Source organism: Typopeltis vanoorti, chromosome 13, assembly GCF_054136105.1.
Source record: "Typopeltis vanoorti isolate ZY-2024b chromosome 13, IOZ_Tvanoo_1.0, whole genome shotgun sequence".
Classification (NCBI taxonomy): Eukaryota; Metazoa; Arthropoda; class Arachnida; order Uropygi; family Thelyphonidae; genus Typopeltis; species Typopeltis vanoorti.
The window spans coordinates 128,823,645-128,850,106 of NC_143561.1; the positions used below are offsets into that span (position 1 = coordinate 128,823,645).

The 26,462-nt window shown below is 37.4% G+C and overlaps 1 protein-coding gene across 1 annotated transcript in view; it reads left to right on the forward strand.

Moving 5' to 3' along the window:
* LOC150100532 (uncharacterized protein CG43867-like) overlaps nt 1-26,462 on the forward strand; it is a 552,783-nt gene that overhangs the window by 217,066 nt on the left and 309,255 nt on the right. Inside the window, exon 10 of the mRNA XM_090402673.1 lies at nt 6,925-7,070. Within this exon, the coding sequence (XP_090258799.1) occupies nt 6,925-7,070 (146 nt within the window). The remainder of the gene's footprint in view (nt 1-6,924; nt 7,071-26,462) is intronic.

A 26,462-nucleotide genomic window follows, 5' to 3' on the forward strand; every position in this document is an offset into this window, starting at 1 on the left:
ATCTAATGTGTCTGGGCCATGAGGCCAAATAGAGAACACATCATCTACATATCTTAGCCAGATAGAAGGTTTAAGAGGAGATTTAACAGTGTATGGCTCGTTTTTCAAAATTTTCCATGTAAAAATTGGCAAGAGGGGGGGAACCCATGGCAGTTCCCTCTGTTTATAGATTTTGTTCTTCCAAGAAAAATAAGTTGATGGCAAAGGAAAAGAGCTCTAAGATATCAGAAGGAAAAACGTTTTTTAAGAGTGTTAAGGTGTCAGTTAGGGGAATATTGGTAAACAATGTGATGATGTCAAAGCTGACCAATATGTCTGTATTATTTAAAGTAAATTTTCAATTAAATATTAAATAAAGTAAAATATTAATATAAATTATTATTAATAGTAACAAATATTAAGCAAAATGGAAGAAAGATGAAAGTGAAAAATATTAACACAACAGCAGGACAAATTATGTATAAAAAACTCAAAAAGGAGTGGACAAAGAATGCAGAAAAGCTAAAGAAGACTGGTGGAATCATATAACCTACAGGAAGATAAAGAATGTTAACCCCTTAACGTACCAATTAAAAATCAGAAAGTGGTAGTTTTTCTGCGAATGTTTTGGGTGAGGGTGATTTGCTGGATCAAATTCATCATTATTTGAAAAATAATGATGAATTTGTGCAAACGCAAATGAAATAGCCGATACACGCCGTTGGCAACTTTTCTCGGCTGAAAGGAAATAGGCACAAGATTGTCTAGTGTCTATATTCGGTTGTATTTATATGTGAAACCAAAATTCAAAATCAAGTTTGGTGCATTAAACAAATGACGTGTCACAGACGTCTTTGTATGTTACGGGGTTAAACACAAACACAGAAGTATAACCACTTTTGTGTTAAATGATAATCAGGGAAACTCAATAGCAGATCCTGATATAAATAAGAAAAGATGGTAAGAATATGTACAAGAACTGTATAAAGAATCAAAACCACTCCTACAATTGCCATGAAGGAAAGACAAATTCATAAATAATATAATGCAAATTACTCATTATGAATTTGACAATGCACTCACAACTATTGCAACAACTAAGGCACCAGGCTTAGATAGAATACCAAATGAACTAATTAAAGTAGCAAGTGAACAGATAAAAGACAAGGTATACCAACTGATTGCTGATATGTTTGAAAAAGGAATATGGTCAGAAGACTTTATGCTCTCTGATGGTACTAGCCATCCCTAAAAAAACTAAATCAGTAAAATGTACCCATTACAGAACAATAAGCTTAGTAAGTCAATCAAAAATATTACTTCAAATAATAAAAGACCAACTGGAATCAAAATCGGAACCCTATCTTGAAGAAAATCAATTTGGCTTCAGAGAAGAACAAGGAACCCGGGAGATGCAATTCTGGTATTAAAGCATCTCTGTTAACATTTGATAGAACAAGGATGACACCTGTATATATATGTATATATATATATATATATATATATATATATATATATATATATATATATACACATACACATATATGCTTTGTAGACTACCAAAAAGTATTTGACATGGTCTCATGGCATAAACTCTTCCCATTGCTGGTGGTGATAGGAATATAACAAATAATAATGTTGATCCGGCAGGTGTATAAACACCCAGCTGCAGTAATGTCTCTACAAGAGGGGATGGTCATAACCAGCAAAAATTGAGAGAAGTATAAGACAAGGATGTGTACTCTCCCCAATCCTTTTTAACATTTTTTGCAGGAAGTTTTAAATTAAATTCAATGTACAGAATTGTGATGAATGGCAAAAGAGTAAATGTTGAATTTGCAGATGACCAAGCAAATAGAGAAAATGCTGAAAGGAATGAATAACAAGATATCCAAATATGGCATAAAAATACAAGTAACTTCCTTTCAATCTTCTTCTTCTCCTATAGTCCTAAATGAACCGTTGGGTCATTCATGGCTGGTAGGTGATACTCCTTGATAGCCTCCTCCAGTCATCTCTGTCTCTTGTTCTTGATGTCAGTTGAGAAAGGGAGGAATTTGTCCATTTTTTGATGTTATCAGTCCAGTTTAATCGAGGTCGGCCCCTAACCCTTGATCCCGGAATGATTCCTTCTAGGGGTTTGCTTTGGAATGCCATTAGCCCTCTCCACATGTCCGAACCATTTGATCAGAATATTTTCCCTTTTTCTTCCATCTATTGAGTCAATCAGTTTTCGGACATTTTCATTGGTTTCGTGAGCGGTATAGGGAATTCTCAAAAGTCTTCTGTAACTTTTCATTTCGAAAGACAGGAGTCTCCTCTCATCTTCCTTCAATAAAGTCCAGGACTCACAACCATACAAAAGGGACAGAATTCACCAAGGTGTCAGTTAGTCTTAGTCTGGTTGTGATTGATATTCTGTTATCTCGCCACAATGGTTTTAACTTCTGTAGGGCCACAGTTGCCTTAGCAATTCGGTATTTAATGTCGGTTTCTGAATGACCATCTTGACTCAATGTGCTTCCTAGATAAGTGAACTTCTTTACATTCTCAGTTTGCTTATTGCCAATTTGTATCTTTAAGAATTCGGTGTCTGATTTTGAGGTTATCATTGTTTTTGTTTTTTGTAGGTTTATGTATAATCCATATTTTTTTAATGTTCCGAAAACACAGCTGGTTATCTCTTGTAATTCTTCTTCACTTTCTGCCAGAAGATCGATATCGTCAGCAAAACGTAAGTTATTTATTCTTAGTCCACCAACTACTATTCCAGTGTCATATTCATAAAGAGCTTCATCTATGACATATTCCAGAAAACAATTAAAAAGAAGAGAGGACAAGATGCATCCCTGTCTTATCCCCCATTTTGCTCGGAATGGTTTACTGCTGTAATTTTTAATTTCAATTCTCATATCAGATGAGGAATAAAGAGATTTAATAATCCTAATGATTTTGTTGTCAATACCATAATGTTCTAAAATTTTCCATAATGCCTCGTGCCATATTGAGTCAAAAGCTTTTTGAAGGTCTAAGAAGTTGTGACAGATTATTTTGTTATGTTCTATGTATTTTGGTCGATTGTACTTCTGGATGTCTGGAAACCTGCTTGTTCATCTGATAGTCTGCTTTCTATTTTCTTTTCGATTCTTGACAATAGTATTTTTAACAGGATTTTGCTTGGATGACTGATAAGGCTTACTGCTCTATAGTTGCTACATTTATTGCTGCTTCCCTTTTTAGGGATAGGTACAAGGACAGAAGTCTGCCAATCCGAAGGCCAAGTCTCTGTGTTCCATATATCCTGGAATAAATTTAGCAAGGTGTCTATGATGATGTCACCTCCTTCGCATATCAGTTCCACTTTGACACCATCACTTCCCGGTGATTTTCCAATTTTTGAGGAGCTAACTGCTGCAATAACTTCTTCTTTTAATATCGGGTAATCTCCTTCCTCCGAACCTCCTGACAAAATTCTGTCCAAAATATCATCGGTCAGTTCAGTGTCCTTTTGAAAAAGCTTGGTTGCGTAACATATCCATCTATCAATTATTTTCTGGTTATCTGTGATAGGAGTTCCATCTTCATCTTCTATGCTCCAATTAATTGCGGTAAAAGGTTTGGTTAGCTTATTGATAATTTGAAAAGCACTTTTAGAATTATTTTTATTTAAGTCCTCTTCTATATTTTTGCATTCATCCAATATCCATAAGTTTCTATCACGTTTGATTTCTTTTTTAATAATCTTAGTAATATTTTTATACTGTTCTCTATTATCACCACTATTAATATGAGATTTCAAATATCTTCTTTTGTCACATAGGTCCAAAATATTGTTGGTTATCCATGGTTTATTTATTTTCCTTTTGTATCCAAGGATTTCTTCAGCTGTCTCAGTTATCTTTTGTGAGAAGTATTTGGTTTTAGATTCGATACTATTATGTTTCTTGAAGCTTGTGTCAAAAATTTGTTTTAATTTGTATTTATATAGTGTATTTATTTGGGGATCTTTTAATTTTTCTATATTATATCTTTTACGAGTTGATTTTGTAGGTAATCTTTCCCTCATTTTCATATTCACAGTTGCGATGACCATATGGTGGTTGATGTCGGTTTCAGGAAATGATCTGGTTCTTGTGAGGTTGATGGAGTTTTTAAATCTTGTGCTTACAAGGATAAAGTCAATTTGGTTGTGTGTTTTACCATCAGGGGAAGGCCATGTCCATCTTCTGGACATGGGGAAATAGAGTGTTAGTAATGGTAAGTTCATTTTGTGAGGCAAAATTGATCAATTCTAAACCTCTTTCGTTTGTCTCCCCATAGCCATATGGTCTGACAAATGGGAGATAATCCTTGCCGATGTCTGTTCCAATTTTGGCATTCCAATTGCCCTGTACAATCAAAAGGTCTTTTCCATTCACTCTGGTGATTGTTGCATTAAGTTGACCATAAAACTCCTCTATTTCGGAGTCCTCATGATCTATGGTTGGGGCATAGAACTGTATGATGATGATATTGAGTGGTTTTCCTCTCATGTGGACTAGAGCAATTCTGCTATTGATAGGGTTGAATTCCATGACAGAAAATTTTGTGATGATTTGTGTATCAAAAACCCAACACCTTCCTTTTCGCTGCAGTCACATCCAGAAAGCAAATGTCCTTCATCTGTTGTTAGCTCTCCTGTTTTGGGCCATCAAATTTCACAAAGTCCCATAACAGTCCATTTATATTTTTTTAGTTTGTGTTGTAGTAATTTGGGTTGACCTGATTGTAGTAGAGTCCTAATATTCCAAGTTCCGGTCATTAAATGGTTGCAGAGTCTGAATCTGGATATAGTTTTTCCATTGTTTTTGTCAGTGATAGTGGTAGCGCCCGTCGCTAACTTCGCATTGCCACCCCTGGAGCTGCTACCAAATGGCAACACGGACCTTGTTGAACCGGGGACATCCAAGCCGGTATGGTGTGCTGTGTTAAATCCTTTGCCATGAATGTCTAATGGGCAGTAAATTAAGACAGATGGTGCCAATCTCCTCTTCTGTCTTCACCTGCTAGCATTTGATTGGGATCACACAAGTTGCACATTGCACAAAATAACTGAAAACAAGAATTGCACAGGCAAAAAAAAAAAAAAGCATTTTACAATAAATATCACATACTCACATCAAAGCAAATTGACATCAAACTGAGGAATGACCAGTCCAATTATATGCATTCAGAAACCTGGAAAGCCAACAACCTCCTTGAGTCTCTATCGACATTCTTTTTTACCCAGCTTAGTCATTTATGAATGTTGAATTTGATGCCCATCTCTTTAATGATTTCATCACATGTTATAATAAGCTAACATGCACACTGGACAGAGATGAGATATTTATGTTAATTCATATATATATATATATATATATATATATTTTTTTTTTTTTTTTTTACAGACATTTGATAGAATACCAGTGGTTAAACTGGAAGGTTGATTGGAAATATGATAGACTAGTGATCTTGTTGATATCAGAGTTGATGTAAAAAAGATTATAATCCAAGTGAAGGTGTATAACAGGTTGAAACTGCTTGGTTCTAACTTTGAGCCATTACTGTATATTTAGTCTAAATATTGGTTACCTTCCAGCCTGGTTGGCCAAGTGGTTAGCGTATCTGCTCTTCAGCCAAAAGGTTTTAGTTTGGAATTCTGTTGTGGCCATGGATATTTGTAATTGTCTTCCACCTTTATACATTCATTCATGCAATTGTATAAACACTCTCCCAAGATGGAATGCATTATCATGGGAGAAGTAGACCCAACCCTCCCACAATGGTCGAGGCCTTTACCCAACAGTGGGGGATATATAGGTTGGGGGAAAAAAAAGAAAAAAGGGTTACCTTGCAAATAGTCTGAAAGGGGCTATTCAGCTGTTTGCTAATTAGTGTGAATTGAAGCAAATTTATATCAGAGTCATTATGATCTACTCTCCATATCTATGTCCTCACAGAGAAAGCAGTACTTAGAGTGCAAATTCAAACATCCCACAAAAACTTAGCAATGACCCAGAATCAAGTTATGAATTGGAATCTGAACTTTAATTACATGAATTCTGATATTTGGAATGTGTTTGAAAAGATTACTGACAACTTAGCTAAACATATTCTGCATATTAATAAACAAAAGCTTATAGCTAAATTTCATAGACTAAAAACAACAGCAAGATTTAAATGGCCATCATACTAATACAGCCAATTAGGGTATTATTATTATTATTACGTGACACCTCCAGGGAGTCCAAAGACTCGTCGAGGGACGGCACCTACTCTACAACTCTCTGTCTCCACCACTCAATTCACCAACCATAGCGAACAGCAACTACAATCATCATCATCTATAACAGTGCCACCTACTGCCCACCACCACTAGTATTTTCACAGACTATCACAAACATCCATGCCCACAGGGGGATTTGAACCTGCATCCTTTCTGGCTGGAGAGCGGATACGCTAACTGCTCGGCCAACCAGGCCGGCATTTATTTGCATGGTAATATCAAGACTATGAAATGTTTGCTGTTGGGAAAGCCTGAGGGAAGGTAGTTGCAGAACTAGGTAAATAAGAAGCATAGTGGGGAGGGGACTATCCCGTAAAATGCAAAGATGCAAAATATAGAAGTAAGTATGCAAGCAAGGAGGCAGTTCTTTCTGTAGAAAGTGGTGGATGAGTGTAATGTGGAGAATATAGTGAATCCACTAACTTTGATCGTTTACGACAAATTGTGATAAACAAATATAGTAATGATTTTGTCCACACATGGCACAGTATGTCATAGATTTTGCAATATTTCATATATGGAAGTATGGTATAAAACAAATTAAATTGGATTGGCTGTGCTGAGTATATCTTTTTTGGTAATAATAATATATAATAATATGTATAAAGAAAGTATTGATGTAACTCTGTCTTGTTTAGATACTTCTATCGAATCTGTTCTTTCTGATGATTATGCAATTCCTCCGGATGCAGTTTCTATAGATACACTTAGTATAGATTCAATGGATCCACAGACTCTTAGAAATCTTCCTACTAGAGAAAGTTCAAAAAAGGTAAGTCGAGCAGTGGAAATGTTTCTTAATGATTTAAGGTAAGTCAGTTGAAATACCATTAAAATAATCTGGTATGATCACATATTACCTTGTACAGGTTAATTTGCTCCAGGCAAATGGAACTTGGGTGACCAATGCATATGACATAGTTGAGCTATTTCATGATCACTTTATCAGAGTACTACATCTTGGTATGGAAGGTTTTATTCCTAGAGGAATAAAGAGTTATGAAGTGTTAGAACTGAATGAAGAGGATGTATTCCAAATGAATAATACACTAAATGTCAGTAAGGCAGGGGGGGACTAGATGGAATTTCACCACGTGTTTTGAGGGAATGTATGGTGGAACTGACCATGCCATTAACCTGGATGTTTATGGAAACTCTTGCAAGAGGGCAAGTTCCTGCAAGTGGAAGAAGATAAGATAGTGCCATTGCATAAAAGTGGTCATAGAATGGTGGTATCAAACAATAGGCTAGTTTGTGTTTCTTTTGTGATTGTTAAGATCTTGGAGAAATTGGTAAGAACTCATACACAGTTGGGCAGATGAGGTCAATATTATTTATATAGGCCAGCATGGATTTCTTAAGGGGCACTCTTGTTTTAGATATCTCATTGCCTTTACAGTATAGTAACAAGAAAAGTGGATGATGGTATGGCATATACTATCTTTTTTGGATTTTGCAGAGACGTTTGACAGAGTTGCAACATATTGGTTTGGATATCACATTAGTGGACTGGATTGGTAACTGGCTTTCTGATAGATATCAGAGAGTTGTATATGGGAAAGCAGTATTAAGGAATAGGATGGTTATGAATGGAGTTCCACAGGGTTCAGTATTGGGACAATTACTGTTCAGCTATTATGTCAGTGATATTGCACAGGACTACAGGGAGATATTTAGTTTGCCGATTATATGGAGCTTGGGAGGGTTATTAGTAATAGTACTAATGTTTTGGCTCTTGAAGAGAATTTGAATAAGCTGGAAATGTGGGCATGTGAATGGATCTTTATTCATTTGTTCCATTATTTAGTTTGCATGTAAATGTAATGGTTGAAATTTGGGATCATCCACAGATGGATGCGTCACGATCACTCAGTGGTGTTATTCTGGAAGAAGTGGAGAAAGCAAGGGATTGTAGATAGAAATTTAAAGTTCAGAGGATACATTGCAAAGGTTGTGAAGATAATGCAAAGAATTTTTGGTATTAAGGAGAACATTGACCTTGAGAATTAAATGGGTGGTGATCCAATTGTATACAGCATTGATCAGATCATATCTGGATTTCTGTGTTCATATCTGGTCATCAGATTTGAAGAGGATGAAATAATCTTGGAGAGGATGCAGAGAGGGATAACGAAAATGATATTAGATCCATGTAATGTTGATTATGAGGAGAGATTGAAGACAGAGTTTGGTGGACAGATGATGAAGTGGGGGGGGGGGATATGATTGAGATATATAAGCTGATGAAACATTATTATCTAATTAGTATTGGGTGAGGGGCTTATAGCAGTACAAGGTGAAGGGACTATTCCTGGAAATACCATAGGGTATTTCCAGGAATAGTCCTACACCAAAAGGAAGTAGTAAGAGGGTAAGAAGTATGTTTTTTTTTTTTTTTTTTGCATGGTGAGTGGTTGGGGCATGTAATACATTGCCTGAGAGGGTTGTGAACGTATAAAAGAATGGATGAGTTTAATGAGTGGTATGATAGACTTAGCATTGACTACTGTTGAACTCCCACAGTGAGGCTTGCGACTCCTTGGAGGTCAAGAAAATAATATTAAAAATACAATTAAAGGTTTTTTTATTCTACGGGGTTTTTACAGACTATCAGTTCTTAAACACTGCTTAGTTCTTCAGGAATATGAAAGTTGTTGACAAATTAAATACATATACATGCTGAATAAATCTTGAAACATTAATGAGAGCTAATAGAGTCACTTAAAGAGTAATAGTTGTTATTGTGTTGACATAGCACATGTCTGTATAGTTCAGTGTTGATATGTATACTGCATAATATCCATAATAACCTAGCTGTGAATATTAGGTCTTTTATAAAAGCAGACAAAAGCTGGTGATGTTGCATTGAGTTGAACATCATACTATTTCTCATTCTTGCATAACTATTGACTTAATATACAGCATTTTTGTTCACTAAATCACTTCATGCTTTTTATTTATAGTATGATTAGATTAGACCTGAACTGTATAATCTCTTTTTCTTAACATCCTTGAAATATTCTATCATGCATATTTCTCCTGAATGGCTGGCATAGCATATACCATATGAGCAGAAAAACTTTGTATACATCCAGCTTCTTGAGAGGCAAATGAGGTTTCTTAGTGATTCACAAAATTTTTTCGTGGGAAATTTTTTCAAGCTACTTTGAGATGATGATGTTGTTTCAGTAACAATACTATTTTATCCATGATATTTTTGAGGTATGGTAAAGTGACCACACCTTCGTAATTTTATTTTCCTGATTAGCAGAGTCATCAGGTGTTTTTTGCAGGATGGTATTGATTATGTTAAGATTGTAGCTGTTTTTCACAAGGCACTCTTAGTTAAGACAATTCTTGTTTCTGTCTTTAAGAATTTTTTATAGTATCTTATTTCTGAAAAAAAAAGGTGATCATGAGAAGTGGAATGTGAATATCAACCAGTGCTGAATTTTTTTACTGTGCAACACAAAATATTAATTGATTTGACTTGGTAGCCAATATTAGTACATCAAAGATTGAAATGTCCTGTCTTCTTTCTTCCATTTCTAGAGGGATGGTGGGGGGGGGGGAATTTTATGGGGGTCTAAGATGTTTACGTAAGTGATTAATGTGTTAAAGGTTTTACCTGTCCAGGTGACAAAAATATCATTAACATAACTATATTGACAAAATCCATGGCTAATCCTTTTTTCTGCTCGGCACTCATTATCAAATTGAAGAAAGTGTGTTGTCGAAACATTTCAACAATGAGCACTGTGAGCACACAGCACAAAGAGAGAGCTTATTTATGGATTCATCCATATGGCAAAGATGTATATGGATTCCTCTGAAAAGATTTTCAAAGGTATGTCTATCAGAAAATACTATACACAGCCCAAAATATGTTATGTGCTAGGTGGATGATATTTCTCACATGTAATCAGGTATTAAAGAAAAACTCATTAATCATTTGCATGCATAGTTTAAATCCTAAAATGCATTTTTCATTAGAAATTAAAGAAAATAGGACTTCCATTCCTTGATGACCTAATCTCATGCTCGATATACTTTTCACTGTCATTTCCCCAGAAATGAGATATTATAAAAACCCTTTAAAGACAGAGCATGTGCCATCTCTAGTGATGACAACAAGAAATAACTTACCTAACAGATATTCTTGTAAACATTAATTAAATTAATCATGGAAAACTATTGAAAATTGGAGCAAAAGGATATAAAACTAGTAGCATGGTTGGGTGTGGAGATAGCTGACAGACAGACATTATCAGATGTTCTATGGTCATTCTGTTGCCCAGTGATGTGCCATACAGTTCTGACCAGGTAGTTCTGTTGTACTCTTTTCTGGAGGCTCTCTCTCTCTCTCTCTCTGATATACTCTCTGAAGATCACTCACTCCAGACTCACCAACCATACATCTCATTGAGGGTCTGTCTCTTCCTCTTTTTCCAGGAACTTTACCTTCAATTACTGTTTTGAAAAGTCCACCTATCATCATTTCAACGTGTCCAAAGTATTCAACTTTCTTCTATCAGTATCCTTAAGAAGCCATAAAATTACACCACACTGCCTCATAACCATTGCCATTATTTCCCTCTTTCATGTCAACCTTATGTGGACATAATTCCCATGCTATCTTCAACAGCACTTCCCCCTCTCTTCTTGTCCTTTCTATCCTTTCAAAAATCCTGTATCCTTCAATTTCAATTCCTGTTAGAATATCATCTTCATTCAACCATATTTCACTTATTCCAATGATTCTGAGGCGAATAAACTCAGTCAGTGAAACCATGTCATTTCCCTTAATTCTGATACTTCTGGCATTTGTAAACAAACACAGTAATTCATTTTTAGGTCTATAACCAGTCCTATCCAAGCCACTTGTTGGTTGTGATTTCCCCTCCACACCTGCCCAATCACCTTTATCACCACTTACCACATACAGGGTGTTCGGGATAAATTTGACATATTTATAATTAATTATATTTTTCCGTAAGTTACATGTATTAACACACACTTCTCTTCATTTAAAAGTTTGGACCCTTCTTCATTCATATACAAGATGTCAGAAAGGATGGATAGCTGGAACCCACCTGAATCATGGACGAGAATAACTTGTATCATGATGATTCGTGCCCGCCATCAAAATAAGGATATTACGACTGCTGCCCAATGCTCCCTGAATACAGTAAAAACAATCAGGCATGAACTAGAGACTTGCAATGGTGACTACGAGGATGTAGCAAGAAGAAAGATCCCTAGCAGACGATCTGATTGCGTTCGTACAGCAGAATTCCTCGCAAATCTGCAGGAACAGGTGTTGAAGAACCCTGGCATTGGAATTCGGGCTTTGTTCGTGGAGTTGCTAACTGTAGTCAAGCCCTGGATAACAAGGGTAGCCAATGGTAGGCCGTATGTATGGCAGCAGGATTCGGCCCCTTGCCACACCTCTGGGAAAAGTCAAAAATGGTTGTCTGAAAATTTCTACGACTTCACCAGTCCAAATGTTTGGCCTCCAAACTCCCCAGACCTTAACCCCATGGATTATTTTGTATGGGGCGCAGTTGAAAAAGACACCAATCGCACTTCCAGTAATACAAAAGCCCAGTTAATGGATAAAATTAAAACAGTTTTTGCGGCCCTTCCCAGAGAGACTGTAGCATCAGCTTGTTCGAGGTTCCGAAGCAGAATTGAAGCTGTGATCGATGCTAATGGTGGTTATTTTGAGTAAATCTTGTTGATAGTATTGTAATTAACTCTGCCTGTAATGTTTTTTTGTCAATTCATTAAATTTAATAGATACAAAGAAGATTTTCTTTTTCCTTACGAAACTGTCAAATTTATCCCGAACACCCTGTATATCTGCTCAGTCTCAACTTACCTACCCACAACACAGTATACTCCATCTTCATACACACATTCACTGCCACTTTCACCGTCCATCCCCTATGCCATGTCCACCCAGGCTCATCCATTTCCCTGTTCCTCTTGCATTCTGTCTTCATCCCTCACACTACTGTTTCCACTGCCAAGCACTTCTGTCTCTTCAATGCCATTCTCCTGATTTTTCCCTTCATCTCTTTCTTCTGATCTCTTGCACACATCATACACTGTACTTCCATCCAGCAACACCTTTTCCAGTGCACTCACTACAAAGCCATTCAAATGCAACCCATCATCACTGTATAATTTCATTCTTACCTCAAACATATGCCATACATCCACAAACTTTACTCCCTTTTCCTCAAGCAGCTCCACTAGCATACTATTCATAGTATGCTAGTCTCTTCATCATCATATCTCAGCAACATAATGAAGACCTTTCTTACTACACTGTTATATTTCACTCTTCTCAATAGTCTCCTGATATTCACCCTCACTCTTTCTTATGTCCATTTAGATCATTCGTCCCTACAATCACGACTAGCTCTTCTTGTTTCTTCCTCATGTCCAATGCCTTAATTATCCTACTCATTCTCCCACTTGGATAGCAGACCTTATGGACTCTTTCCGTAGCTTGCCCTCTAATTATGGAATCTCTATATGCTGCTATCCTGGAATCAATCATCACCTCTTTTACTCTTTTTACTTTCATTCTGTTCTCTTTCACACTTTAATTAGTTTCCACTGGATGTCTAACATCATTCCATATATTGCTCATTTCATTTTTCATTTTCAGTAACTGGTTCATCAAATCTTGCATTCTGACAATTTCATTCTGTTACTCCAACAGTCTCGCTACCTCTCATTCTGCCACACCTTACTTCCTTTTTCTCATTCCTGCTTTCTTTTGCTCCCTCATCACTAACTTTTGCTTCTACATTCTTGCATTCTTTCGCTCCCTCAGTTTCTATACTTTTTTGTTTCATTTCCATTTCTTTCATGTATACCATTTTCTATCGCTTCAGTCAGTTTTGCATTCATTGCCTCGTGGTCTAATAACATATTGCACTTCCAACAAATCCATGCTTTCTCTCGATCGTTCTCTCTCTCTCTCTCTCTCTCTCTCCACAAACACATCTCTTGAACTTTGCCATGCATACATATTGCACTCACAACATTGAATCATTTTTGAAAAGCCTATGCCATTAATCCCGCTTGATTTTCCCTGGGCTTGCCTAGTTACACCGGTCATTGACCTTGTGACCTCCATTGTATTATACTTAAAAAAGGTAATTTCAGCTAATTAATCAGGAAGAAATCATGCAGACAGACACTTCATTATAAAAGATAAATAGTGCAACCCTAAAATTGATGATATATTGCAATTATTAGTCAAAATGGCACTTATCTTTCTGGAGCTCTTTCCAACATTACATAACTTATGCCGTTCTAGCGAATGATATAGTTGAGTGGAATCTAGGAGAATGAGGATGACTAGAATGAGGCCACTACTCTTTAATTTTTATATCAGTGATATAGGGAATGATTTAAGAGGGAGATATTCAGTTGTTTTTCGATGATGCAAAACTGGAGAGGAGAATAGTTGATAAAGGCAATCTATATATCCTGAAGGATAGTTTAAATAAATTGGCATTGTGGGCAAAGGATAATGATTGTCAATGTAATGTTGCAAAATGTAAAGTTATGCATTTCTGGTTGTAAAGGTTGCATACCGTGTATCACATCGATGGTACTAGATTGCAGGAAATTGATGAGGGAGGGACTTCGGGATAATGGTTGATAGAGAGTTGAAGTTCAGAGGCATATTGCAAAAGTTGGTAAAATAGCTCAGAGGATGACTTGAATGTTGAAAAACACACTAAAAGTAAAGATAGGGAAGTTATTATCCCTCTTTATAATGCTCTGATTCAGCCATCTAGACTAATGTGCACAGATTTGGTCACCTGGGTTTCTTGGAGATTAGCAGGTGGTAGAGAGGATTCAGAGATGAGTGACCAAGCTAGTGAAAGGGGCTGTGGAATACTCCCTGTGAGTATAGGTTGAAGGTGTGTGGATTACAAAGTTTAGTTGATAGGTGGAAAAGAGGGGACATGATAGAAGCTTATAAGATATTAAAGGAGTTTTATAAAATTGATGCACAGGATTTTTCAATATGTGATGAAGAGTCGGAGAACTAGGGATCATCCATTGTGTAAGAGTGTAGGGTGCGTGGACTAGATTTTATGCATGGAGAATGGTAAATGAGTGGAATGAATTGCCAGAATTAGTTGCTGCAAGTGTCTTACCAGTGAATGAGTTTGAGGAGTATGACAGGTTTTGTGAGTTTAGTGTGGGTCTTCCACAATTAGGGTGTTGATGGGGATATCATATAATAATAATAATAAACTAAAATTACATCTGAATTAAAAATTCATAATGCACTTACATGATATAGAGTAACACAGTCAAAAAACATTAAGGTTCTCATAAAGTATTCTTATCAAGAGATCATTAATTAATTATACAAAAAAAATTATTTCCAGAACTTGCGAAGTACTATTTCACATAAAAGGGATAATTTTAGTTTATCAGTTCTGTTTAGATTTGGATGATGTAACAAAGTTTCACAACTTTTTTTATATAAGTGTTCCTTGTGATAATTACTTTTAAAGGAACCGTAATCTTCCAAAAATTTGATGTTTGGGTGAGACAATGTGTTCCAGTTCCAACTGTTCAGGCTAGTAGAATTATGTAGTCTAGCATCATAATATATCATCATAATTCACAGCTGCTGATCTACCTGGACTAAAATATGGCAAGGAATTTAACACGTTTGCTGCCAACTACGAGTATACTCATAGTTGGTAAACCAGCTACGAGTATACTCGTATGACGCTTACCACCGGCAACGAGATTACTGTACTGACCTTGAAGAAGTGAAAATTCTTGGCTTGTGGAGCTAGCATCAAAACTGTATATTCTCATAGATAGTATATGCTCTGCACAAGCCAACTACGAGTATACTCGTATGACGCTTACTGCCGGCAATGAGATTACCGTACTGACCTTGAAGAAGTGAAATTGCTTGGCGTACGGGAACAGACTATGCCGAAGTAGCGTGGCAGCGAACGTGTTAATATAATCCAGGGTGGGTCAGTCTTGGGAGTTTATCTTTTGCAGGGCATAAAAAAGTAGAAATCATGTTGTTGAAAGTTTTTCCACTTGGTTATACTATAAATTAAAGATACCAAGAAATTATATACTTGGTTTAATCCTTTATCCAAGTGTAAGCAAACAAAATTAGTTTGCACCTGAGATATTTTCAGGACTGGGACAACTCGTGTTAAAGGTGGCATGACTTCACATCACTTGCCTTAGTATCCCATAATGCAAAGCACATCTCCTTTCAGACATGTATAATGCTATGCATTATGGGAAGGATCACTACCCAGATCACTTTCGACCTTTATTGAGGTCTCATCAGTGGGAGCCAGACCCAGAGGTTATACCAAGGTTGAAGTAATGCAGAAGTCATATTTTCTATATGAGTTGCTAAAAGGTGTCACACCTTATTATTTTAATACTCTGCATTAGAGATAGATAGTTGTTAAAAGTTTTTCCACTTGGTTATACTATAAATTAAAGATACCAAGAAATTATATACTTGGTTTAATCCTTTATCCAAGTGTAAGCAAACAAAGTTTGTGCCTGAAGTATTTTCAGGACTAGGGCAACTCATGGTAAAGGTGATATGACTTCACATCACTTGCCTTAGTATCCTTTGTATACAGAATACACATCTATATACCTTAGTATATAGAAAAATATGACTTCTGCATTACTTCAACCTTGGTATCACCTCTGGGTCTGGCTCCCACTGATGAGACCTCAATAAAGGTCGAAACCAGTCTGGGTAGTGACCCTTTCCATAATGCATAGCATTATACTTGTCCGCAAGATGTGCTTTGCATTATGGGATACTAAGGCAAGTGACGTGAAGTCATACCAGCTTTACCGTGAGTTGCCCCAGTCCTGAAAATACTTCAGGCGCAAACTTTGTTTGCTTACACTTGAATAAAGGATTAAACCACTTGTTTATATAATTATATAAACAAGTATATAATTTCTTGGTATCTTTAATTTATAGCATAACCAAGTGGAAAAACTTTCAACAACTATCTATCTCTAATCCAGAGTATTATAATAATAAGGTGTGACACCTTTTGGCAACTCATAGAAAAATATGACTTCTGCATTACTTCAACCTTGGAATCACCTCTGGGTCCCACTGATGAGACCTCAATAAAAGTCAAAACGAATTGGTTTGATTCTGGGGGAGCAAAGTTTTTGTTCCCTTAAGGTTTTTGCCTTAGGGAACTTTTGAGCATCCAGAGATTTGGATCTGTTGGGGTGGCCTGTATTAGGGCTTCCTTGAGTGATGCTTTTCCTGGAATATGAGAGTTCTGTAAGTTGGCAGGGAAGCCTGTCACTGAGAAGAGCAACCTACTGAGTTATATGATCACTCAGGTCGCTCATTGTTGGGTATCTGAGTGATCACACAAGTTTTTGGAGAGGTAACCCTGCACTTAAATAGGGAAACTGGTCTGGTTAGTGACTCTTCCGATAATGCATAGCATTATGCATGTCCGCAAGGAGATGTACTTTGCATTATGGGATACTAAGGCAAGTGATGTGAAGTCATACCACCTTTACCACGAGTTGCCCCAGTCCTGAAAATACTTCAGGTGCAAACTTTGTTTGCTTACACTTGGATAAAGGATTAAATCAAGTATATAACTTCTTGGTATCTTTAATTTATAGAAATCATGTTAATAGTGTGAAAGGCCATCTTTAGGCCAATAGTTCTAAATACTTTCGCTATACATTCAGAGACACTTTTAACATAAGGAATGGTAACATGATGGACTACTGCTGTATCACCATGATGAGAGGCTGATGACAAGGAAATTATAACTATTGATGATTTTGTTAACATAAGGTTCAGTAAAGCCATAAAAGTAGACTGATATGATTTATTTCTGAGAGTCTAGCATTTCAGTAGAGCAGAGAGAAAGAGAGAGCCCAATATATCAGTCTTAATGGTGCCAGATTTTTGACAAGCATGGTAGTGTGAAAAAGCATGAGTAAAGTCCAGTATGGGTTCTAAGTAGGGTTTCTTCTAGTTTGGGCCTCTTCCCAAAACTTAGAAATGAAGGATGCCATCTGGTTGATGAAGTATAATGACATATGAAAAAGCAATCCTGTTATCCTTTTCTACCTCAAGAATGAGTTGGATGCATTGGTGACAACTGCTTTGTATGAGATCGGCTAACTCACCTTCAATTGAAAATTTCCATATAAAGATTCCTTCCATCATGACAAGAATCAGACTTAGGCCCTTTTCCAATGAAAGGTGCAATATACCGTCATTCTTCCACTTGCACTACAGAGGCTAAGCAACATCTTAGCTTTGAAATTAGAACTATTCTTGATAAATGAAGAGGATTTTCCTGTGAATGCTGTAAGTAATGTAGAAAGGTGTTTAGCAGTTTTGTAGCAAGGATAGCCAATGTAGTCCACCATAGGTAATGGAATATTTACTTTGTGGACTTTGGAAGCCCATACAAATAAGGAGGGATGCCCTTGGTAGCATTTAAGTTTCTTCTTGTTTTCCTAATCTTGTCAAGAGACATTATCAGTAAGTGAGCTTAATTTCCTAATCTTGGGTACCCATAGGATCATTAGGAAGAGGACAATATGTGGAATATTCATATAGCATTAAGACTAATTTTCTGTAGTATTCATTTTGATCTTAACTACTAATGCTTTATCGTTATCTGCTTTAGTAATAATAAAATTATTGTTCCTTCATAGAGAGAGAGAGAGAGAGAGAGAGAGTGTGTTCATTTCAGAGTGAAATAAAGACTACTCTGTAGGGCAAAAATTTTGTGCTAATAAAAATTACATAAGTATTATGATTAGAAACTATGATTAGAAACAGAAATAACTATGATAAGTATTCAGTTTAATTAATTATCATAGTTATTTCTGTTTCTAATCATGTTCCAGTTCATAATTATTTCTGAGCTTTTCCAAGAGCTAGGTTAATTAAGGTTAATTTTCTGTCAATCATCTTATTGGCTGTCATTAGCCTTCTTTTTCATCCACTGGCAAAGACCAAAGATCAATATTTCTGGGTAGCCTCCTTCTACTGAAGAATTAATATTTCTTTTTAAAATTCTAGATTTTGTGAAAGCACCAAATTACTCTGTAATCTGTTATGGAAAACTTATAATTAAACATGTTGTGTAAACTGGATTAGATTGCTGAAAAGATGTAGAGCAGCCCAGATATCTACCTGTTGCAGGTTGAAAGAAAACTTTCAGTCTCCCAAAGCTCATAAAATTCATGCATGGTATTTGATCATAACTTATCTTACAACATCCTAGGCTGAAAACTGCTTAGCTTTCTTAAGTAATGAAATTAAATGTTCGTGATGGACTACTTGCAACTCTATCTCCCAATTTACTTCAAGTAGGTGCTTCCTATCTCTACTCTTTCTGCATACAAAATATTGCTGATATGCAAGTGAACCTTATACAAAAATTCAGTTGTCTTATTGGATGTTATCAGCCTTATTTTCCACTGGAGAAGATAGTTGTTAATGTTTCTGGATAGCCACCTTCTATTGAAGAATTAATCTTGCTTTCTAAAGATCTAGATTTTGAGACAGCACTAAAAGTCATTTAGGTAATGGACTTTTTTCTAGCAATTGACTAAGTGCTACCTGATATTTCTTCAGATGTCCAAAATCTGTAGTCTCTATGCCCTCAGTTTTTCCTCATAACTAACACTGTAGAGTCCTGATATCATTCTGGCTATCTATTGCTGTATCCTCTGCAAGGTTAACTTATTCTCGTCAAATCCCAATAACCAAATCTGGGCACAATAATTCAGTTGTTGCATGAAAGGATTTTATACAATGGAATCACCACTCTTTTATCTCTTCTGGTCAAAATCCTTAGTATTGCAGTGATTCTCTTACCTTCACCACCTTTGCAATATGTGCAGTAAACTTCATATTTTTATTGACTATCACCTCAAGATCCTTAGTCTTATCCACTTATTCTAGTATAGATCCACCAATAGAGTATGCAACCCATCGGTGGATCCCAAATTTCAAGACCTTACATTTTAATTGCATTAAACTGAAATCTGCATTCAGTTTACCCTTATGTCCAATTTATTTAAATTCTCCTGAAGGGCAACACATTGGCACTATTACTAATAACCTTTCCAAGCTTCATATCATCTGCAGGTAAATGAATATCTCCCTGCAACCCCATGATAGTATCATCAGCATAAAGGTTAAAAAAGCAATGGTCCCAGTATTGATTCCTTTGGAATCCCACTTGTGTGACCTTTCTCTTCCTTGATACCCCCCCCCCCCATACACAACTCTTTGATATCTATTAGGCAGCCAATTTCCATTCCAATTTACTAATCTGATGTCTAAACCTCATATGTTGCAACTTAAATATCAATTTATCATGTGGCACCCTATCAAATGCCTTTGCAAAATTACAAAAAAATAGCAGTATATGCCTTTCCCTATCAACTGCCCTTGTCAGTTCATTATGAAAGGTAAGCAAATTAATGAAACAAGAGCACTCTTTAGCAAATCCATGCTGACCTTTGCAGATAATATTACCTTCATCTGTCCAATTTTGTGTGTAGTCTCTCATTAATTTCTCCAAAATCTTAATGACCAGAGAAGAAATAAAAACTGGTTTATAGTTTAATGCCTGCATTCTACCATCATCCTTGTGCAATGACACTGTCTTACCTCCTTCCACTGAATGGACACTTTCCCAGTAGCTAGACTTTCAATGAACAGCCATGTCATTTCTTTAGCACATTTTCTGAAAACATGCAGTGAAATTGCATCCAGTCCCACTGTCTGATTGACTTCTAGAGTACTGACACTATTTAAAACACATTCTCCTCTTGCACTTCTCTGCCTTCATCCCTTCTCATTTCTCTAACAATAAAACCTGCTTTTCCAGGATGAAATCGCTCAATAAAGCAATCATTAAACAGCTCCACTATATCAGCTGCATTGATCACTTAACATCCTTTTTCCATCTAAGAGGGTCATTCTTCCACAATCATTTCTCCTCCCACTGGTCATAACAAAAGAATTGTTTAGGATTTTCCTTGGGCTGTGGTGCTAATCTCTCCTCGTTCACTTTGGAATTCTTTAGTATATTACTCACCTTTCTGGCCTGAGTTTTATATTTCTCATTCAACTGCTGTTTACCTTTCGCTTATGTTTCCTCCATTAACTTCTTTTACATTAGCAGTTCCTGTTTGATTTCATTAGTCATCCACTTTACACCAAATTGTATTATCTTTTCAACTTGAAGAATACAATTTACCATTTCACTAGTCCCATGGACAGCTGATATCCCTCACTTTCAATTCTTCAATCCACAAAACTTCCCCAATTTGATTTCTAAGATTATTAAAATTACCTGACTTATAATTCCTTTCTCCTTGATATTTTTGCATGTCATTCAGCCTCCAGGTCAGGACTGCATGTTTGCTCGCACCAGGAGGGGTCAAAACTAACATTTTAGTTAGTCATATAGGGAGTGGCGCTAGCGTCGCCGTAGCACGTGGCGGTGAATTTGAGCTGTGCAGAAGAAAGTGATTTTTAATCGGTGAATAGTCCGCTTTTCCCCCGTTTTTCTACGTTTTTGAGTGCTAAATTGTTTCTCTGAATACGAGTGTACTTCAGTGGTTGTTTTTTTGGAAGTTAGTTGCTGTCGCGATACAATATATGTTGGTACCGTCGGAATCGAACGCGTAACGGTGGAAGACAAAACGAAGCTAAGTTACTGTATTTAGTTATATTTCGTTTATTTAATTATATTTAGTACTTTAAATGTTCTGATGTTTGTACTTTTTCCCCCTCTTATTTATTAATTGAATAATTATTAAAGATTACGCTACTCGGCAGTAAGGAATGATGGTGGATTCAGCAGCAGTCGCAAGTGGTGTAACGCCAAGTCCTCCGCCATTTAAAAACTCAATTATTAGCAATATCATAAAGGACTTTGTGGCATGCAGTACTTGCGGCATGTATGCTTCTCGGGAATTACATATGTGGCTTGTTAAAGAGAGTGGAGAGCGTATGTGCGCCAAATGCAGGCAGTTGGAGGAAATAAATACATTAGATATATCGATATCCGACTTTGTTGCTCCAGGAACGGAGAATAGGAAGACAAGTAGTATGATAGGAGCGAATGAGAAAATAATAGTTGATAGTGTGGAAGGTGTGAGTGACTGTGGAAGTTTAGGAGATGGTTTTGTATGGGAGAGTGAATTTAGATTAAGAGTGACTGACCTGCAGAGGGAGATAGATGAGCTGAAAGAGGAGGTGGAATGTCTAGTGAATGAGAGCAGAAGTATGAAAGATAAGATTAGGAGAATGGAAGAGATAAATGCAAGGCAAATCAGAGTAGGAGAGAGAGAGAATTTAAGGAGTATGAGTGAGAGGTATGGGGGTGCTAGAAGAGGAGAGAATGGAAACAGTAGAAGAGAGGGAATGAGAGAGAGGTATGGGAATGCTAGCAGACGAGAGGATGGAAACAGTAGGAGAGACGGAATGAGAGAGAGAGATATGGAAGTGCTAGAAGAGGAGAGAATGGAAACGGTAGGAGAGATGGAATGAGAGAGAGGTATGGGAATGCTAGAAGACGAGCGGATGGAAACAGTAGTAGGAGAGACAGAATGAGAGAGGGATATGGAAGTGTTAGAAGTGGAGAAAATGGAAACGGTAGGAGAGAGGGAATGAGAGAGATGTATGGGAGTGCTAGAAGAGGAGAGAATGGAAACAGTAGAAGAGAGAGGTATGGGAATGAAAGAAGAGGAGAGAATGGAAACAATAGGAGCGAGGGAATGGTAAGAGGTATAATGTATGGCGACTCAATGATTCGTGGTGTTCAAGATAGGATGCGTGAGGAGTGTTTGCCAGGAGGAACAATAGAAAGGGTGGCTATGGCAATTAAGAGAGGTGAAAGGGTGGATGAGATGATTGTGATGGTAGGAACGAATGACTTGAGTGGTAATGTAAGTCGGGCAGCGAGAGATATGAGATTTTTGCTTGAGACTGTACGGAAGAAGACAGAGAGAGGAAAAATAGTGTGCGTGTTGCCTAGGTATGATAATGATGAGCTGAGCAGAAGAGCGGTGATATTGAATGGCATAATAGCGAGAATGTGTGACAAGAGAGGACTGGTATATGTGGATGCTTGGAGTGCGTTTGAGGAAAGAGAGGAGTTGTATGCGAGAGACCGTTTACATTTGAATGAGGAAGGGCATAGGCATCTGGAGAGATTGCTGTTCTGAACGAGTCAGTGTGTCCCAGGGAGGATGATAGCAGGGGTGGCCTCTTGTGGGAATGGATACTTGGGAGAAGGGAGACAATGTCAGGTAACACTGAGCCCAGTGGAGTCTAGAAGGGATAAGGCTGGGTATAGAAACAATGGCATTTATATGCTGTATACTAATGCCAGGAGTATCCGGAATAAGGGAGAGGAATTGGTGGCGCAGATAGCATCAGCCTGGCCAAAAATTATTGCGATCACTGAGACGTGGTTGACAGAAGAGGATATAAAAACAGGAATAGAAGTCGCTGGGTATAGCATTTTTCGTCAGGATAGGAGGGGAAAGCGTGGTGGTGGGGTGCTGCTTATGATAAGTGATGACCAATGTCCTCTAAGAGTGGAGAATTTGGAAGGAAGTGAGACAAATGATTTTGAGAGCGTATGGTGTGAGCTAGAGGTAGGCAAGACAGGATATTTAGTGGGGTGTTGCTACAGACCCAGGAGCACAGAGGATGGGGACCAGGAGATGTTTAGACAGCTAAGTTTGGCAAGTGCAAGAAGAATGATTGTTATGGGAGATTTTAACTTCAGTAGTATAAATTGGAGAGAGGAACATGCATGTAACAATAGGGGAATGGAATTTCTAGAATTCTTAAGGGACAAATGTCTTAGGCAACATGTAACAGAGGGAACAAGAGGTTCAAAAATTTTGGATTTGGTTATAGCATCAGAAGAGTTGATAATAACTGAGTTGACGTCTCTCCCACCAGTTGGAGAGAGTGACCATATGGTGTTGACATGGAAAATGAATAGACATGCAGGAGTATCAAAGAGACGGGAACTTATGTGGAATTATAAGGCAGGTGATTATAATAGTCTTAGACGTCAACTTCGGGAAGTTTCATGGAGGGAGGAATTGGAAGGCCGGGATATCACCAGTGCGTGGGAAATTGTGAAAGAATATTTGTTATCAGCAATGGTAAGTTGTATACCACGAGTGAAGAAGAGGGCGCAATTTGGAGTAAAGTGGATGACAAACAACATTAAACAGGAACTGCATGTGAAAAAGAGGCTATGGAAGAGATATAAGGAGACAGGTGAAGAGAGGATGGGTGAAGAATATAAGACACAGGCCAGAAGAGTGACTCGTGTGGTAAGGAAAGCGAAACTGGAATATGAGAGGAGATTGGCCCTAAGATCCAAAGAAAATCCTAGGGAATTTTTTAGCTATGTGGCCAGTAGGAGGAGAAATGACTGTGGAAGAATGATATTGTGGGATAAAAATGGGAATAGAGTGACTGATGCAGAGGACATAGTGGAATTGTTCAATGAACACTTTATTGGAGTATTTCATCCTAGAGGAGTCAATTTTAATGCTAGAGGGATAGGACTGGTACGAGGTCTGGAGGTACAGGAGGAGAGTGTGTTTCAGATACTGAGTACTCTGGATGTCAGTAAAGCTGTGGGACTGGATGGTATTTCACCACGAGTTTTGAGAGAATGTGCTAGCGAATTGACAATACCTTTAACGTGGCTTTATAATGAAAGTCTGGCTTTGGCAAAGGTGCCCAGGGAATGGAAGGAAGGTAAGATAGTGCCATTGCATAAGGGTGGTAACAGACTAGAAGGGTCTAATTATAGGCCAGTCTGTGTGTCATCAGTAGTTGTTAAGATCTTGGAGAAAGTAGTGAGGGACCGTGTACAGCATTGGGCAGATGAGGGTAATGTTATCTGTGAGAATCAACATGGATTTGTGAAAGGACGCTCTTGTTTTAGCAATATGCTAGCCTTTTATAATAAAGTTACAAGAGCATTAGATGAGGGAAAGGCATATACTGCAATTTTCTTAGACTTGGCAAAGGCATTTGACAGGGTGCCACATGATAAGCTGATATTTAAGTTGCAGCACATGGGTCTGGATGTCAGATTGGTCAACTGGATTCAGGATTGGCTGTCTGATAGGTATCAGAGAGTTGTGTATGGTGGAGCAGTTTCCAGGATTCAGAGGGTTACAAGTGGGGTCCCACAGGGTCAGTACTAGGACCTATATTGTTTAACCTTTATATCAATGACATAGCCAGTGGATTGCAGGGGGATATTCAGTTGTTTGCGGATGATGCGAAGCTGGGAAGGATTATTAGTAATAGCGCAGATGTGGTAGCCCTGCAAGAGGATTTAAATAAGCTAGATAGATGGGCAAATGAATGGGGGTGTCAGTTTAATGCAGCAAAATGTAAGGTCTTGAGGTTTGGGAAACATCGATGGGATGCTGCATACTCTATGGGAGGAGTTATACTGGAGGAAGTAGGGGAGACAAGAGATCTGGGGTTGATGATTGATAGAAACCTGAAGTTTAGGGGACATATTGCAAAGGTGGTGAAGGTAACACAGAGGATTGCTGCTATTATGAGAAGGACACTGACCTGCAGAGATAAGAGGGTTATCATTCCGTTGTATAAGTCTCTGATCAGACCACACTTGGACTATTGTTCTCAGATTTGGTCCCCAGGATTTGAAGGGGATAAATTAACTGTGGAAAGGATACAAAGACGGATGACAAAGATGGTTTCAGGACTGTACAATGATAGTTATGAGGATCGGCTGAGAGAATGTGGACTGCAGAGTTTGGCGGATAGAAGAAGGAGAGGTGATATGATTGAGACTTTTAAACTGTTGAGAGGTGGTTACACGGTTGACACTGGGGAGTTCTTTCGCTTGGTTGATCAGCGGGAAGGAGTGATGACAAGAGGCCATCCCTGGAAGTTACGAAAGGAAACTGTGAGCAAGAGGGTAAGGAGTGGTTTCTTTGTGTGGAGGGTGGTTGAGCCGTGGAATGCATTGCCTGATGGAGTGGTGGGAGCGAGAACGGTCAGTGACTTTAAAGAGTGGTATGATAAAGTTTGTGTTTCTCAGGGGGGGACCTCCCCTCGATGAGTCTTGACAGACTTTATGTCTTAGGAAGGACCCCCCTCGATGAGTCTTTTGACTCCTTGGAGGCCTGAATAATAATAATAATAATAATAATATTCTCTGATGCAAAGACCAAATCTAAAACTCTTGATCCTTGTGTTCCTTCCACCACATGTTGCTGTCGAACATTTAACATTTGTCCCTCAAGAATTTTGGTCTCAAAAAACTATCATATTTTCTAAAAGTAGGTTATGTGTAGTCTTTTTTTGTGAGGCTGTATGCTTTGTTATTACATCACATTTATATCATTTTTATATATTTTTATGCTTGAATGTCATATCTTCCAAAAAAAAAAAAAAATCAAAAGTCCAATATAACACAACACAAAATTAGTGACTTTATGCGCGCGCGCACACACACACACAAAAAAAAAAATCATGCTTCGCATTGCTCAAGAGAATATAGGAAAAATAAATAAATAAATAAAATAGACAAATTTCCCGAACTTTTTTTTTTCGGAATTACATTAATTACAATCACAGATGAGTGCAACTATTTAATTAAATTTGTCTTATTTTTATGAAACCATTTTTATTTATCTTGTCGTGTTTGCTTATGAATAACTTGGATCTAAAGACTCAATAAGCCCATAAGACTTATTGACTTTCACTTCAGTGCTCAAGGTTTACTTGGGTACTGAAGGGAAATATCCTAATACAATCCGTAAAGAAACAAAATTCTTTGACTAAGAGATTCTATGGGGAGGGTCTGGAAAGTTCTGATAAACACCTAGAACAAAAATGAATTAATTTTATGTCTTTTTATATTATATACCCTAAAAGAAAACGTATTTTATGAAAAAACATTTCTTATATGAAAGGACTGATTGACTCAGTCTTTCCAAAGGTTGTTGGTTTCAGTGAAACGTGGTCAGCTGAGGAGAATGTTCTAACAGGGATAGAAATTGAAAGGTATAGCGTATTTTGATAGGA